We start from the raw sequence: 18,027 nt of genomic DNA, 5'->3' as shown, positions 1-18,027 counted from the left end.
ACCTGTCAGGATAGAGGCGTAGACAGGAACCATGTGCAGTCAGGTTCCCGGTTTAAGTAAGAGATGTGCTCTGCCTGCCAGATCAGCTCGGGGTCCTGTGTTAGAGATGATGTACAATATTATGATTGGCTTTACATGAGAAAGTGCATTTACAGCGATAACAATCTGTGCCTGATTAATTAAATCTCATGTGTACAGTCATGGAAAAAGTAATTAGACCACCATTTTTTCTTATTTATTATTTATTTGTTTGGACAAATATAATGATAACAACAAAAATAGCTCATAAGAGTTTAATTTAAGAGCTGATATCTAGACAAGGACAAGGATTTTGGTTATTATCACGAAAAACATGGAAAATGTCTAGATATCAGCTCTTAAATTAAACTTTTATGAGCTATTTTTGTTGTTATTATATTTGTCCAAACAAATGTACCTTTAGTTGTGCCATGCATTAAAATGAACAAGAAATTGAAGAAAACAATGGTGGTCTAATTTTTTTTTCCATGACTGTATAGTCATATTTAAAAAAAAAAAAAAATGAGCAGGCAGTATGAATGTATGACTAATTTAGCATCTGGCTAGTTTGTGAGCTAGCTGGCTAATTCCACCATGTTTTTATGCTAAACTAGTCACAGAAAATAAGCTGAACGTCATCACTCACATGGTGATAACACTGTTTTCCTACGCTGTGACAGGGGTGTAAAGATGAAGCATTAAGTCGTTGAATTTTGATTTAAAACTAATTTAGCGACCGGTAGAAATGACGCATCTACGCAGCAAGTATTAGCCAATCACAGCACAGTAGGACAGGAGTAGGTGAACACTCTTTCCAGAGTACAGCCAATCAAAACACACTTCACACAGTGTATGTTTCACACACACACACAAACACACACAGAGCCAATCATAATGGGTTGTGTCATACGTAAACACACGACCCTGAGCCGATCCTGCAGGCTGAACACATCTCAATAAATTAGAATATGATGGAAAAGTAAATTTCCTGTAGTTCAAGTCAAACAGCCCCAACCAAGTATTGAGTCATATAGATGGACAAACTTTTCAGAGGCTAACATTTCCATATTAAACATACTTTTTAAAATTGGTCTTCAGTAATATTATTTTTTTTTTAATTTTAGGTCTTCATTAAATGTAAGCCATAATCATTATAATTAGAAGAAATTAAATAAATTAAGACATGAAATGTTGCATTCTGTGTGTAATGGATCTATATAATGCGTTATTTCCATTTATTGAATTGAATCACTGACATAAATTAACTTTTCTATGATTTTCTAATTTATTGAGATGCACCTGTGCATAGTAAAGGAAACCAAGATCTCAAGGGTCATGGTGACTACATCCACCACTTTTATACAGTCTATGAATCATACCTAAGCTGGTGCAATGGACCACCTTGGAGGTTTCAGCAGGTTCGATTTGGGTAAAATAAGATGTGTATGTGTGTGTATTTGTGTGTATTTTAGGATGTCTGCAAGCTAATTTAACTTTTTTATTCAAATATAAGAATTATAATACTAGAACAGTCTGTAAATGTGAACATGAAAACAGTAGACCTATGAGAATATAGGTCTAGATAGGATTTTAAAATTTGTTCAAGATATTAAGAAACTTGAAACACCTGTCTTTTTCCCTTATGTGAATGTTTGCAGTTGTTGTTTAACAATCAATGCCTAGTCACTTTGCTTTCTTACAGCGTCTCCTGTCCTACTATGTGACAGTATAGAGTTCATCCTTATCGCTCTGACAGAGTGTGTACCCACAAACGCGGGGTCTCCAGCTCCAGTTCCAGCTCCAGCCCCGGCTCCAGCCCAAAGACTCCCTGTTCTTCTCCTTCGGCGGCAGCAGGAACACCACGCAGGTGGCCACCAGGATGTGCCACAGCGAGTGTGTGTAGTAATAGTTGTGCTCGGTCTCGGCAAAAATGTACAAACATACTCCGATGAGGGCACAGATTGCTCCGGGAAGGAGGAAGAGGACCCAGCGTTTCCAAGAAGGTGGGTAACAGTGTCGGCGCTGCACTCCTCGGTACACCTGGGAACAAAAGAGCTGCATTTAGATCTTTGATATCCTCCTTCATTAAAGGTTACAAGTTGCAGTAAAGGGTAAGGACGAGTTGTTCTTAATAGTTTGGACACCCTTCCTGGATTATATACAGGTACGTCTCAAAAAATTTGAATATCATGAAAAAGTCAATCATTTCAGAAAGTTAAAATCATACATTATATAGATTCATTACGCATAGAGTGAAATATTTCAAGCCTGTTGTTTTGTAATTTTGATTATTCTGGCTTAGAGATAATGAAAACCCAGAACTCACTGTCTTAGAAAATTGGAATATTGTGAAAAAGTTCAATATGTGAGTCCTGGGTCAGTGGTGGTTTGGGGCCATGTCCTCTGCTGCTGTTGGTCCACTGTGTTTTCTGAAGTCCACAGTCAACACAGATGCTGGTTTCATTTTCCAGCAGGACTTGGCACCTGCCCACACTGGCAAAGGTACCAAAAACTGGTTCAATGAGCATGGTGTTACTGGGCTGGACTGGCCAGATAATTCGGCTGACCTGAATCCCATAGGAGTCTATGGGCTGTTGTCAAGAGGAAGGAACATGTGGTCGTAGGCTGATCTCCTCCATGCCACCAAGTATTAATGCAGTAATTAATGATTCAAAAGGAGCCCAACCAAGTACTGATGTATAGAAATGAACAGACTTTTCAGAAGCCTGACATTTGTGTTTAAAATATCCTTTTTATTATCGATCTTATGTAATATTCTAATTTTCTGAGACACTGAGTTTTGTGTTTTCTTTATCTGTCAGCCATAATCATCAAAATTACAAGAAATACAGGCTTGAAACATTTCTCTCTACATGTAATGAATCTATATAATATACGAGTTTCACTTTCTTATATAATTGACAAAAAATATTGAACTTTTTCACGATATTTTAATTTTTTGAGATATTCCTGTACCTGCAGATCTGAAATATCTGCTGTTGATGGGCAGACATTTTTTTCTGACTGGAACAAAAGAGTACATACTGCAGACTGGAGACAAATTAGAACTGAATTATTATTTTTTTATTCATCATTATGTCATTATTATTGTCTTGGTCATTTTGACTATTTTCAACTTTTTTGTCTAACTTTGTATAGCATGTGCTGTCTGACGGGACAGGTGGGGGAGGGTTCTGTTTCTGTGTTTTGTATTGTTAATGTGTTTAAAAAAGATTCAGCGACTGTTTGTCATCAGTCTATTCTCTATTCAGCTCATTGTGTCGAGCCTTTGATCAACAAGGAAGTCAGCATTCCCGTCACAGTGTTTGTTTGTGGAGTACGTCTTACCCAGGAAGAGACCATGAAGAGAATGGCACAGAGGACGGGGCCCAGCAGGTTCCACAGGCCTTTGCGGTCCAGCTGCATGGACATGGCGATCAGCAGAGCCCCGAGCATGAACAGAGTCTGCACACGCAACGTATAAAAGGAAAAGAAGTAGTACATTAAACAAATCTTAGCACCTGAAATATCATATTAAGCTGAGATACAGTACAGGCCAAAAGTTTGGACACACCCATCTCATTCAATGCATTTTTCTTTATTTTCATGACTATTTACATTGTAGATTCTAACTGAAGGCATCAAAACTATGAATGAACACACATGGAATTATGTACTTAACAAAAAAAGTGTGAAATAACTGAAAACATGTCTTGTATTTTAGATTCCTCAAAGTAGCCACCCTTTGCTTACTAGAATATAAGACATGTTTTCAGTTATTTCACACTTTTTTGTTAAGTACATAATACCACATGTGTTCATTAATAGTTTTGATGAATTTACAATGTCAATAGTCATGAAAATAAAGGAAAAACATTGAATGAGAAGGTGTGTCCAAACTTTTGGCCTGTACTGTAGGTGTGACATATTGAAGGAAAACCATTAATAGTCAGTGTCTTACATATTTGAATGTGTCTCTGATCCGAGCCATGCACAGGATGGTGACCCAGATGGCGCAGACCGACCCCAGGAAGTCACAGTACTGGAGGGTATCGTAGTCCATTATACACATTACGGCTACACCTGGCTGGTCACATGCATGGTAGAACTGGAAAATGAAAAGAGGAAGAAAAAAAACATGAGAAAAGACAAATGCTACTTAGATAAATGATACGTGAATCCTGATTAGATGTTATTGCGATTTTAAGCATATTGCGATATGGTGAGTATTGATTGCGGTAAAATATATTTCGATTTAACAGTTTAACTGCATTTTGTGTCGATAAAATTTAATTAAATCAAGAATTGTTTTGTCAAGTAAGAGAAAATTCTGAGTTCTGAACTGGGAGGCAGCCCTTTATGTTAAAGACTACTTTATGTAAAACAGCACTGAAGGCTGTTTGCAGACAGGTTGTACATCCAACCAGCTGACTAAATGACTGCTAACGTGAATAAAATTACAGATTTCTCTGTGTTTGAACATTGTGGGTTCATTGATTGGACTCACTGAAAGTGTGATGATCCAAGTAAACACTAGCTAAGCTCTGAGCTAACAAGTGTGTTCACACAAAGCAAACTCAGAAGAGATCATTCCCCTTTACTCCAGAAACAGGCTTAACCCTCAGGAGTCTCCAAAAGCTCCAAATCATGACTTCTTTATCACATCCAGACTAGAAAACAAAGCAGCGTGGAGCCCTACTGTAAATTTACCTCTAAAGTTCTGGCAGTAAACTCCATGAGGCCAGTTTCAGTTTGATAATGACATACAAAATATATTTGACCTTGTCTCCAGTTTTACTTGGTATAATATTATAGAACTGCGTGTAACCCTCTTATATGTTATATTTGCAACCTTTGTTCACATTTGCAACATTTAAAATTCTTTATTGAGCATGATAGTGTTTTGAAAGTGAAAAAAAAAATTCAAAATCACATTTTATGTTGGACTAAAAGACTAAAAAAGATACAAAATGACCAAAAAAGACACAAAATGACTAAAAAAAAGACACAAAATGAAGAAAAAAAGACACAAAATGACAAAAAAAGACACAAAATGACCAAAAAGACACAAAATGACCAAAAAAAGACACAAAATAACTAAAAAAGACACAAAAAAGACACAGAAATACTTAAAAAGACACGAAAAGACATGAAAAGGATTCAAAAATGGACAAAATAGCCCAAGACTCCATAGAGTTAAATGCCAAATATTCCCATATGTATGCATGTGTGTGTTTGTGTGTTACCGTGGAGAAGAACATGGTGAAGAGGTAGACGGAGGCCTCGGTGATGTACCAGCGCCTGATGGCCACCACGATGGCGGGCAGGAAGGCCAGGTTACTGAACGTGAGCAGCATCGTTGCAGTCAGTTGGCGACAGTACGACTGAGCCGTCGAGTCATCGGTGCAGCCCCAACCGCTCCAGCCTGCAAACACACACACAAAAACGTCATCATACACAACTGAATGAATTAGTAAATCACAAGAAAGGATACAGTGAGGATAGGAAAAGATGGACTAGTTATTAAGGTTATTTAAGTTGAAGCATCTTTATGTTTATGCGTTTGTTTAACCCATTTAGGTCTAAAACGCCTGGAAAAAATGCCTCTGGGCGATTTTAAAATAACCCCCTAAAACCTGAAGTTTTTCTGGAAATTCAACAGAAGTGTCAACGCTTCCTACAATAATCGATTTTTCAGCCATATAAAAATAAATCTAAATATATAAATGCCACTATATTCACTTTTTTCATATTGTGGCACAAGGAAGCCCTTCACAATCATTCAAACAAAAGTACTTCTCCATTGTTGAATTTGAATCTTTTCATATTATTTGTTACAACACATTTAAACATGTTATTAGTAATGATATTTCAAAGTGTTGTAACACTTCATGTAAGGACAATGATTCTCAGAAAGAAGACACAGCTCTGTAAGACTGATTTTATTGCTTTTGTGTTGGAACTGGAATCAATAAGATGTGTGAATCATTTGGAAGTTTGTGGCTGCTATAATTGCAGCTGACCCCTAGATGTCACTGGTAGGGTTCAAATCTTTTTTCGATACAATCAGGAAGAAGCCTCAAAATTTTCACAAGGCTTCATCTGCCTGTTAGTGTGGCTCCGTCTAGTTTTACTTGAAACGCACACTTCAATTATGGAGTGTGAGGATGTAGCTGACGCGTGTCTTAAGCCGAAAAAATCCCACAGTTTCTTTCTTATGGTTTATTGAAAACCTTTCGTTTGAGCATTACAAATAATAACAAAAATAACAATTATGAGCACGGTCAAAAACTAGTGTGCTCTCCTCGTCTCCATAATCCTAATTAAAGCAAAGTAAGCAATTATGACGTTACACACATCTCAGCCAATAAGAAGAGTGCAATTCCTACGAACCAATAGGCATTCCTACAACCTCAATCAAGAACTATAAACTTATGAAATACAAATCTGAATTACTTATCAGCTTGTGCAAAATGGCTCTAACACTGCCCATCTCTACTTATAGCTGTTATATCTGAGCTCCCTCCGCTATAGTCGTCTTCCGCCATGATTTCAGTTCTGGAAAAGTCCCATGATGCATTGCGACACTCCCACATGTATTCTGATGCATTTCACTGGCCAAGAGACCGAAAATAGGTGGAAAAAACTACAAATACTACAAAACGACGTATCCGCTTTCCTGGCTTAAATGGTAGAATAACACAACAGCGCCCCCCGTTTTAATGGTAGAAATGCAGTAATGCTTTCCCAGCTTAAAAGGGTTAAGAGAGAGAGAGAGAAAGGAGTCGTACCAGCTTTGCAGACACAGGCAGCATACAGGTAGCTGTAGGATCTCAGCAGTCTACATTCACCGTATGTCCCACAATCCTCCACACAGGCACTGATAAACACTTCTGGGACCACGGACACCAATGATGAGTTACCACAGTCACTGCTGCAGGAGAAACACACACATTTTGCGTATTAAAAAACACAAAACTATGAACAAGACAGAGATATGTCATCAAACTCAAGGTCTCTCACATGGAGTAAAAATGTTTAATTCACTATCACCTCTCAGACCTCAAAATTAGCTGAATAAAACTATGTCAACTTCATACTGTAGCATTAGAATTCAGTTCCAAACTAATAAATTAAATTTCAAATTACAATTCAGATTCAGTTTTTTAACGCAATGATTCAAATTGAACAATAAAAATTCAAATTCAGTTTTTCAATGCAAGTATTCTAGTTAAGCAATTCAAATTCAAATATAAATAATTCAAATTCAGTTTCTGGTGGCACATATTTCAGCCCATATAGTGTTCCCTATCTGAGAGAGGATGCACAAAGAGGTGCAGGAAATTATGCAGAAATATTTTGGAGACACATTCCAGACAGACAGACAAATGGAAAAAAGGGCACCAGAACTGAATTTGATTTTAATATTTAATTGGTTGGGTTTACGTGACCCGAAGGTTTGACTGAGGTCTAGTGAGCCGTCACTCGCTTCTCCGTAGTCAAACCGGTCGTCCCTATATAATAATAATAATAATAATGTATAATGTAGTGCGCCCGTATTGTGATATTTATCGTAAATTCATTGAAACTGCCCCAAGCGAGATAAACACTTAACTGTCATTCTTTATCGATATTTATTTTCATTATTTATGAAAAAGGAAAGAACGAATGATACACGGATTCACCTACATTGTATTTAAGTGGACTTATACATATAATTACTTCATTCTAAAGAACATCAAATGAAATATTTTTTGAGTAATTCTTCATTTACACATTTCGTCAATATTGAGCGGAACATATTCTAAAAACAACCATTTTTTTCTAAAGTTTTGACAAATTATGTAAAATTTGTCATATACCATAGTGTTGCAATGTAAACGTGGATTGTATTTTTTTTTTTCTCATTTTAGTTCACATTTATTTTGTTCCTGTATATAATTAGATTCCAGACAGACAGAGGTTTCAGGTGTGTTACCTGTTGCATGTGAGCTGCAGGGTGAGGTACCATGTTGTGGACTGAGGGAAAGGCAGCCTGACCACAGCTTTAGGTACGCTGGTGTTCACACGAACACCGTAGCCTCCAAACAAAGCTGCAGACACAAACACAGACACATCTCTGAAATTCTTTTTCATAATGCAGTCACGCTTCTCCATGAGAGCCATTTCCTCAGAAATGCCTAAAGGTTTCTGCAGAGTTGGAACCTTTCCCAGCATGCAACTTGGCAGAAGGCAGAAACATATGGGGTGCAGAGTTAATATTAAATAAATAAATATGGCTTTGAAATAAAGAAAGAAAAAAGGCAATAAATATAAAAAAATAAATCTAAATATATAAATGAGTCAACGTAGCTCAATCAATAAATAAATGTAGGTTTTTATTTTAAAACTGACTTTTTCAAATTAATACTTTTATCTCTTTCAAGGGACTTTTATTTCATAATGCTACATTGAAACAGTCAGAAAACATAGGGGTCCCCTGAAATCAAAAATGTGGAATACAAAAATAAAAATAAATGAAATAAATAAAACTAGTCCTTTAATAAACATATTAAAAATAAATACAAATCTATTCATTTATTTATTTAACTATATTGACATTTTTTTTAAAATATACAATTATTTATCTATTTATTCTTGCCATATTTATTTATTTAACAATGAATTCAATGGAATTCCATATTAAAACATATTTTAATAATAATAATAATAATAATAATAATAATAATAATAATACATTTTATTTGTAAAGCACTTTTCATAAAGAAATCTCAAACTGCTACAGAAACCAGAAACAAAATAAACAAAAGACTAAGAGAAAAATCAGACATTTTAAAATCAGCAGTAGATAAAAAGACACAGGTAATAAAGCACATTAAAGAAAACAGCTAAAGAGGAGATTAAGGTGCAGAGACTATAATAAAAAACATCTAGGGACAACCTAAAAATGCCTGCCTGAACAAAAAAGTTTTAATAATAATAATAATAATAATAATAAAAATAAATACATAATAATAATAATAATAGCTTCAATTTATATAGCACCTTTCAAGAAACCCAAGGACACTTTACAATACAATACAATACAAAAAATTGGGCACCATTGAGGGTTGAGGGGGTTTAGTGAATCCAGTTGAAAGGTTGACAGTTGTATCTTAAACTTGTCTGCTACTTTTTTATCATCCATCCTATGTTACCACTTTCTGCTGATATTTCTGATGTTGCCTAGTTCATAAAGCTACTGTTGGTTTTTCCGAGTGTTTAGCGCATCAATTCCTAAATGTGAATGTGAATAAATGCTTCCAGTTATTTGCATTACCTGTGCGACAGGGTTGAGAGTGGTTGAGTTGGAGGACTGGAGCCCAGGGAGAGAGACAGGCCACCACACTGCTGCCGTTTCCCAGGGTTACATTAGTCTACACACACACACACACACAAACACACACACACACACACACACACACACACACACATATATATAATACAACCGCATGAAACAGACTTTATCAGTGTGTGAATTAGGTCTGGTAATAATTAATAGATGATTGATTAATGGTCGTTAAGACTTTGGTCGATCACATGGAATTTTTTAATCAATCTGTTTTTTTTTTTTTATTTTATCTCTGACTGTGTATCAGTATCACTGAACTGAAACACGGCCGAGCGTTCAGTTCTGTGGTCGTACGTCAATAAGCCAATGAGCTGAGAATTAAGTTGGATAAAGCTACAGTTTGCATATTGAAAGTTGCAATAACAATTATAAAACACACAGAAATCAACAAGACAATTATTATATTAATATTAATTTGAGCAAAACTAGCTTACTGTATCAAACCTTGCTAGCATGAATTACTGAGTTCAATTTGATCCAAAACTAATTTAAACACAAAACACATTTAAATATGAGGATTACTGTGAAAACTAACCTCATGTCTCTTCGGGGGCTAAAACATAAAACACTTATCTCTTTGACGTTATCTTTACAGTTTAATCTCACTTGAGTTAGTTTTACGATCGACAGGAAGTCTCTTTTCGTCCTTTCAAAATAAAAGCGTCCGTTAACAAAACAGGCTTTTGCATAGTGCTGTACAGTGGCGGTTCTACACAGGGGCCTCCAGGGGCCACTGCCCCTGTGAAGAAGCCCTTGGCCCCTGCTGTGGCCCCTGTGTCAAATTAATAATAAAATGATCACTTTATAACGATGAACAATGGAACAATTCTAACTTTGTTTTTGTTCAAACAGTATCTCATTGTACACAAAAGAAACCCAGAATGTTACATTGTATAATAGTTTAACTCCATGGAGTCTTATAGGGATATTTTGTCCATTTTTGAATCCCTTTCATGTCTTTATGTGTCTTTGTAAGTCATTTTGTGTCTTTTTTTGTGTCTTTTTTTGTGGTAATTTTGTGTCCGATGTGTCTTTTTTTTAGTTATTTTGTGTCTTTTTTGTCATTGGTGTCATTTATTTGTCTTTTTTGTGTCTGTTTTAGTTATTTTGTGTCTTTTTTGGTCATTTTGTGTCTATTTTTGATCATTTTTATGTCTTCTGTGGGGTTTTTTTGGTTATTCTGTCTTCTCATTTTGTGTCTTTTTTTGGTTATTTTGTGTCTTTTTTTTGTCTTTTTGTGTCTTTTTCAAGATATTCAAAGATTTTGAATTCTTAAATATCATCTTTGCCATTTGTCAATGTGCTAATGTGCCCCTCTGATTATACACTGGCCCCTCCTTGGCCCCCACAGTAAAACTGGTCTAGAACCGCCACTGGTGCTGTATAAAACTCTCTTATTCTGCCCATGTTTGCATGTTTTTATACATACTGGAGTATGTTTAAACCATAGCAATTAATCGATTAATTGGTCGTTAATGTTAAAGATGCTGATCTGATGCATCCAATTTTCATTTATTTTATTAAGGTATTCTTTAAAATATTTTTTTATTTTTTTAATGAGCATACTTGGCATCCTGTGTTTATTTATGTATTGGTATTATTAGCATAATTGTTAATGTTTTTGTTTCTCTGCTTTTTTGCCTCCCTATATATTATTATAATACTATGTTTTTTGTTTTGTGGTTCTTTGTTCTGATGTACCCTTTAAAAAACAAAAATGTGGAAAACAGCTGTGGAATAAGTTATGTCTTGTACTGATGCTTATTGTTAGAGCCATTTTGTACATTGTGGAGAGGCTGCTAAATAATTCACATTTGTATTTCATAAGTTTATAGTTCTTTATTGAGGTTGTAGGAATGCCTATTGGTTCGTAGGAATTGCACTCTTCTTATTGGCTGAGATGTGTGTAACGTCATAATTACTTACTTTGTTGTAATTAGGATTATGGAGACGAGGAGAGCACACTAGTTTTTGACCGTGCTTATAATTATTATTATTTTTGGATTGCTGAAGTTTATTGTTTGTAATGCTCAAACGAAAGGTTTTCAATAAACCATAAGAAAGAAACTGTGGGATTTTTTCGGCTTAAGACACACATCAACTACATCCTCACGCTCCATAATTGAAGTGTGCGTTTTAAGTAAAACTAGACGGAGCCACACTAACATTAGTCAAAAACTATGCTCGTTGAGAAAACGGCGTATACGGACGGATAACTCTAAAGAAAGAAAGAAGATGGAACCGTCAACTACATCCTCACGCTCCATAATTGAAGTGTGCGTTTTAAGTAAAACTAGACGGAGCCACACTAACACTTATGAATGCTAATTTCCAATAAAAAATATATAAATACAATGTTATAGATGCTGGAGTTGTCAGGTTTCTTCCAAACGCCCATCCCTACTGTGAATGTGTACTAATCCTGCAGTACTCACGGTGTTGAGTGTGAGCTGTAGGTTGAGTGTTCCCCCGGTGGCTTGTGTGTACAGCGGGTAGCTGAGCAGAGTGGGGTGTGTGTCTGCTACGCTGACGTTGGGCCCGTTGACGGGAGTGTATCGGAGCGACAGGACGTCCAGCTCCTCGTAGAGCACGGGGATGCTCCACACACACGCCGACGGCAACAAGGGTGTTAACTGTGACTCTGTTTCGTTGAAGGAGGCGGCCTCTGACATCGAGGAGTTGTTGCCTGCTGATGTGGCGTTATTATTGCTGCTGTTGCCACGGAGCTTGTTGACGTCATCATCTACTTTAAGGCCGACACTTTTTGGCTTACATCCCACTGAGGCAGACATAACACACACAGGTGTAAGGGTCAGTGACAAATCAGGGTTGGCAAGATGTCAAATGGTGTAACCACAAAATTTGATATGTATTAAATATTAAATACTTCATCCACCTAAATCCGTGTATCATTCGTTCTTTCCATTTTCAATTGGCAATCAAAAATCAAATAATGAAAAATTGACTGGTTATTTTGTTATTTGTTTTTTATTATAACACAAAAAACGAAGAAAATGCTTGTTTTTCATATTTCAATATTAGGCTCAGATCAAAATACGAAATGGAAAAAAGGGCACCAGAACTGAATTAGATTTTAATATTTAATTGGTCGGGTTTACGTGACGCGAAAGTTTGACTGCGGTCTAGTGAGCCGTCACTCGCTTCTCCGTAGTCAAACCAGTCGTCCCTATATAATAATAATAATAATAATAATAATAATAATAATAATGTATAATGTAGTGCGCCCGTATTGTGATATTTATGGTAAATTCATTGAAACTGCTCCAAGCGAGCTGACATGATGGATAAACACTTAACTGTCATTCTTTATCGATATTTATTTTCATTATTTATGAAAATGTAAAGAACGAATGATACACAGATTCACCTACATTGTATTTAAGTGGACTTATACATACAATTACTTCTTTCTAAAGAACATCAAATGAAATTTTTTTTTTTGAGTAATTCTTCATTTACACATTTCGTCAATATTGAGCGGAACATATTCTAAAAACAACCATTTTTTTCTAAAGTTTTGACAAATGATGTAAAATTTGTAATAAACCATAGTGTTGCAATGTAAACGTGGATTGTATTTTTTTTCTCATTTTACTTCACATTCATTTTCCTGTATTTAACCAGATTTTTATGGGGGACAAAAATGACTGGTTACACCAACTGACACTGGGTTAGATGACGTCATTGACCCACATAAGAGGATTAGAACAGAGATGTAATATAATGTGTGCAACTTGTGTTTATGGATGTGTGTTTCTGTGTTCACCTGTGTAGTTGGAGACGATGCTAAAGGAAACAGTGCGGTTGTCAAGGCTGCTCTCCACAACGATCCGTAACCAGGTGTTCCAAGGTGGGTTAGAGAGAGGAGCAGAGCAGCTGATCCCTGAGCAGTTCATTATGACCGGGCCCTGCTGCAGAGAGACGGAGCCCAGCCGGAGGACCAGGGAACAGTTCCCACCGTCTGCTCCCTCCTCTGACCAACAGTCAGACACAGAGATGGAGAGAGACGAGGCAAACTCAGGAACATACAACCTGAGACAGACACAGGTACATTAAGTGGACTTGTATAAACTGATAAGATAAATATAGAACAGAACAAAAAAATGTGTGCACATTCACGAGAGGTGTGAATCCTCAGAGGCCCCATGATGTGATTTTATCTTGATACTTGAGTCACGATACGGTATTATTGCGATTTCAAGCATTTTGTGATATGGTGAGTATTGTGATATAATATATTGCGATTTAACTGTTTAACTGCATTTTGTGTCCACAAAACTAAATTCAATCAAGAATTGTTTTGTCAAATAAGAGAAAATTCTCAGTCTGTTCATCTCACTTCAGTCTTTTTATTTCTCCACAATGAGAGTCAAACCCACAGACTGACCAACAAAGTATCCAGTCAAACTGAACTGAACTGATATCAAACATGTATGGACGACAACAACTGCAGCATTTTATCAAACTTTCAAAAACTTTAAGCTTCACTGCTCTGAATTTTTAAAATGAAACACAAAAAAAGCTGAACATTGCAGCATTATTTGGACAACTTCCAACTATCCTGACACACATGGTGCCTACAGATTCATTAGATCTTCTAGTGTAATAAAAAAACTGCAAAAATACTGTCGGCCCGCCAGCCGTCTGAACGCTAAATATCGATACTTGGCGGCCATGAATCAATATTTTAATATATTTAACCTTTATTTAATCAGCGATTATCCCATTGAGATTAAGAACCTCTTTTTCAAGGGAGCCCTGGCCAAGAGGCAACAAACACAAAATACAGTTACATATTTACATAAGACACAGACCTTAAATGCGTTATGAGAAACAAGTGCATATTGTGGATGTCATTTTAAAAGCAAAGGAATGAACACTAGAGTTAAGTTATTGTTATTTTTTTTATCAAGCTTGCCTAATATTGTACATAGCACACAGCCTCAAAATATTGTTCTAATTGTTGTTTATTGTATTTATTTATATTTTTTGCACTACCTCAGACCTGAAGCTTGTTTCATAGTTGCAGTTTCTTTTTGCACAGCTGTTTTCTATTATAAATATTTAACCTGTGGTTCTGTTCATTTTTACATGTTGCATTTTTCTTGTTAATAAAAATATTTCTGTTAAATTTTGGGGTCTTTGTTTTTATCCTTGTGGTATCGAAAATGGTATCGAGTATCGAATATTTTCCTGAGTATCGGTATTGAGTTGAACATTTTAGTATCGTGACAACCCTATATACCAATGACTATCCCTTCCAGTGGCCAGAGCAGGCCATCCTACCCGAGAGTATAATTCACAACGGTGATATAATATTGCAACGCAAAAAATATTGTGATACTATGCTGTATCGATTTTCCCCCCCACCTCTAACATTCACACACAGAGCGTTCTTACTTAAGGCGTGCAGGTCTGTCAGGAGCTGCAGTCTGCTGGAGGAATGTGCCCTGCTGTAAAATAGGCGTGTCCACAGCTCTCCTGATTGACAGCTGAGGCTGGAAGAAGTATGAGCAAGATGGAAAGCCCTAAAAGATAAAGACGGTGGTTTAAAGGTTACTAATAAACTAATCAGTTAGAAGTCAGAAGTGAGATAAACAGTTCAACATTATGGGACTAATACGCACAAAACATACAAACAAAAAGATATGACATCTTTCAAGGCCAGCCCTTAGTAAACAACCGTTCCCTGCAATCCTGCAATATGGAGATACGCCAACAACAAGAAGCAGAGGAATGAGGTTTAGCTGCATTTCACAAGAAACAATCCACCTACCCCCTGCTCCGGTGGAACAGGTTTTGGGTAATTTTAGTACAGCATGAATGGATTACTGGCACTTTAACTTGGCTTATTCAGACAATATGATGGAATCAGGGTTCGTACACTTTAGTGGTCAAATTCAAGCATTTTTCAAGGACTTTCAAGGTTCATTTTCAAGCTTTTCCAGTATCTTACATCTGTTTCAAGGGTCAGTGACAAATAAGAGTTGGCAAGATGTAAAATGGTGTAACCACAAAAAAATAATAAATATTAAATACTTCATCCACCTACATTGTATTTAAGTGGACTTCTACATATAATTACTTCATTTTAAAAAACATCAAATTATTATTATTATTTTTTTAGTATTTCTACATTTACACATTTCGTCAATATCGAGCAGAACATATTCTAAATACAACCATTTTTTTCTAAAGTTTTGACAAATTATGTAAAATTTGTAGAAACCATAGTGTTGAAATGCAAACGAGGATTGTATTTTTTCTCATTTTAGTTCACTTTTTTTTTCTGTATATAATCAGATTTTTATGGGGAAAAAATACTGGTTACACCAACTGACACTGGGTTAGATCACGTCATTGACCCGTAAATTGCATGTTTTAGATGAGTACTTACATACTAAAAGGGGGAGATTTCACTGAACCATACCAACAGTGATGGTATTACACTTTTAGGAGGAACGGTCTTCATTTCAGATAGGCTACTCATTATTTTTACATTGAACATGTGATTATCTATAGTCTATAGATGGATATAGTCAGATTGAAAGAGAAATACAGTAAGAATTTCAAGCATTTACAAGCACTTTATCCAAAATCCAAGCACTTTTTAAACCTTGAAAATAGATTTAAATTCAAGCATTTTCAAGGATTTAAAGCACCCGTACGAACCCTGTGGAATTAACCCAACATACAAAGTGAGCCTGAAACATGACTTCCTCTGCAGGGACAACAAGCACACACTGTACACCACTCTATACAAACCTTCTGCTCGATGCGCCCATCATCTTCAGGTAAGTGGGCACCAACATACCAGTCACCAGGAGCAGGATTGGAGAGGTTAAAGGTCGTGGCGCTGTGTGACGTCACTGGCAGGATCAGAGACAGACAGGGGCTCCATTGTGTTGCATTGGGAAACACCGTGCCTGTTGGGTTTATAACTGGAGGGGCACCATACTGAATATGGCTACAAAAGAGAAAGTTTCAAAGTAAATTTAAAAGAAAAAGAAGCATTGACAAAAAGTGTTTAAGCAGACGATTACAATAGATAAAGAGTCAAAACAGTAGATGACCCTAAAGTAACTACATTAGCTGATAAAATGGACAGGTGTGATAATGATGCAGAAGTTGGTTTATCTTACATAGTGACATTGTGCTGTCCACAGTGGAAGTTATGGCCCTTGGTGACGGAGAACAGCCAGCGAGCGATGGCGGTTTCCTCTGGTATATGAAACCTCTGCAGCCTCACGTTGCCATACCAACCGTACTTTGACAACTTCTGAGCCGGTTTGGACGAGAGCTCGGATACAAACGTCACCTGTCCATCTGCAGGGAATAAAATTGAAATCATTTATTTTCTAGTGAGTTTAGTAAGGTAATATAAAATATTTGTAAGATGTGATAAAAGTAAAAATTGAGGAAATGAGAGAGCAGAGCAAAAAAAGCTCAAATTTTAAAACTGATATCTAACCATTTTCCATGGTTTTCTTGATAATAACCAAAATCATTATCAAGAAAACCATTGAAAATGTCTAGATATCTGCTCTAAAATTAAACTCTTATGGGTTTTTTTGTTATCATTATATTTGCCCAAACAAATGTACCTTTAGTTGTACCAGGCATTAAAATGAACAAGAAATTGAAGAAAACAATGCTCTAATAATTTTTTCCATGACTGTAGATGGACATACTTTTCAGAGGCAAACATTTCCATATTAAACATTTTAACATTTTTTTAATTGGTATTTTGTAGTATTAACATTTTTTGGGACCCTGAATTTGAGGTCTTCATTAAATGTAAGCCATAATCATTATAATTAGCAAAAATTAAATAAATTAAGAGATGAAATGTTTCATTGTGTGTGTAATGGATCTATATAATGTGTTATTTCAACTTTTATAAATAAATATAAAAAAACTTTTCTATGATATTCTAATTTATTGAGATGCACCTGTACTTATTTAAACAAGATTACATACAGAATGAAGAAAATTATGATTTTGTGGGTTTATAAATTTTTAACCAGAGAGATGAAGAGATGCCAATGCATACAGCACAATATAAGGCACACATAAATAAGAAAGAATACAAAGCAAATTCTGTCACATTAATTAAAGGTTAATTACTCCACACCTTATTGCATATCAAACAGAAACCTAAATAGCGTTAAGTTAAATAAATAATTAGCAATATGGCAATACGCTGTAAATAAGGCTGACAAAAACATCTCTTTAATTATCTACATGTGAGTCAGAGTAGTTTGAGACAATTTCACAGAGCGCAGTTTGTGTTATTCAGGTAAACGCGAAATATAGTTAGCACACATGCTAACAGCAGCCACTCACCGTGTCCTAGTGTCCACTCCGTCAGGGCGACCAAAAGGAGCCCACGCAGAAAACACAAGTCCATGTTTCCTGTACGATCGTCTGAACCATTACATCGTCCTTTATCCACCTGTAATGTCACACAAATCTATCGCTACAGAGAAACCCTCCAGCTACCTGCTGCACACTTCCTGCTCTATGTCAATAACGTGACGTCACAAAACCCGTCGGTTGCTGCCTTTGTGGCCTGTCGGAAAGATCTGACTTCCCAA

At 36.1% G+C, this 18,027-nt stretch overlaps 1 protein-coding gene across 1 annotated transcript; it reads right to left on the bottom strand.

Moving 5' to 3' along the window:
• Window positions 1-374: 374 nt before the first annotated feature.
• Window positions 375-17,933, bottom strand: pgap6 (post-glycosylphosphatidylinositol attachment to proteins 6). The gene is made up of 13 exons (XM_059344948.1): window positions 17,777-17,933; window positions 16,573-16,756; window positions 16,196-16,397; window positions 14,831-14,958; window positions 13,197-13,462; window positions 11,845-12,188; window positions 9,338-9,434; window positions 7,997-8,111; window positions 6,810-6,952; window positions 5,265-5,443; window positions 3,980-4,126; window positions 3,367-3,483; window positions 375-2,058 (listed from the first exon to the last, which is right to left on the bottom strand). The coding sequence occupies exons 1-13, from the start codon at window positions 17,838-17,840 to the stop codon at window positions 1,735-1,737; spliced, it is 2,310 nt and encodes a 769-aa protein (XP_059200931.1). The 5' UTR covers window positions 17,841-17,933; the 3' UTR covers window positions 375-1,734.
• Between the last annotated feature and the right edge of the window lie 94 nt (window positions 17,934-18,027).

Source organism: Centropristis striata, chromosome 11 (assembly GCF_030273125.1).
Source record: "Centropristis striata isolate RG_2023a ecotype Rhode Island chromosome 11, C.striata_1.0, whole genome shotgun sequence".
Lineage (NCBI taxonomy): Eukaryota > Metazoa > Chordata > Actinopteri > Perciformes > Serranidae > Centropristis > Centropristis striata.
The sequence above is the reverse complement of the archived record's forward strand: the minus strand, read 5'-3'. Positions and strand labels throughout refer to the sequence as shown.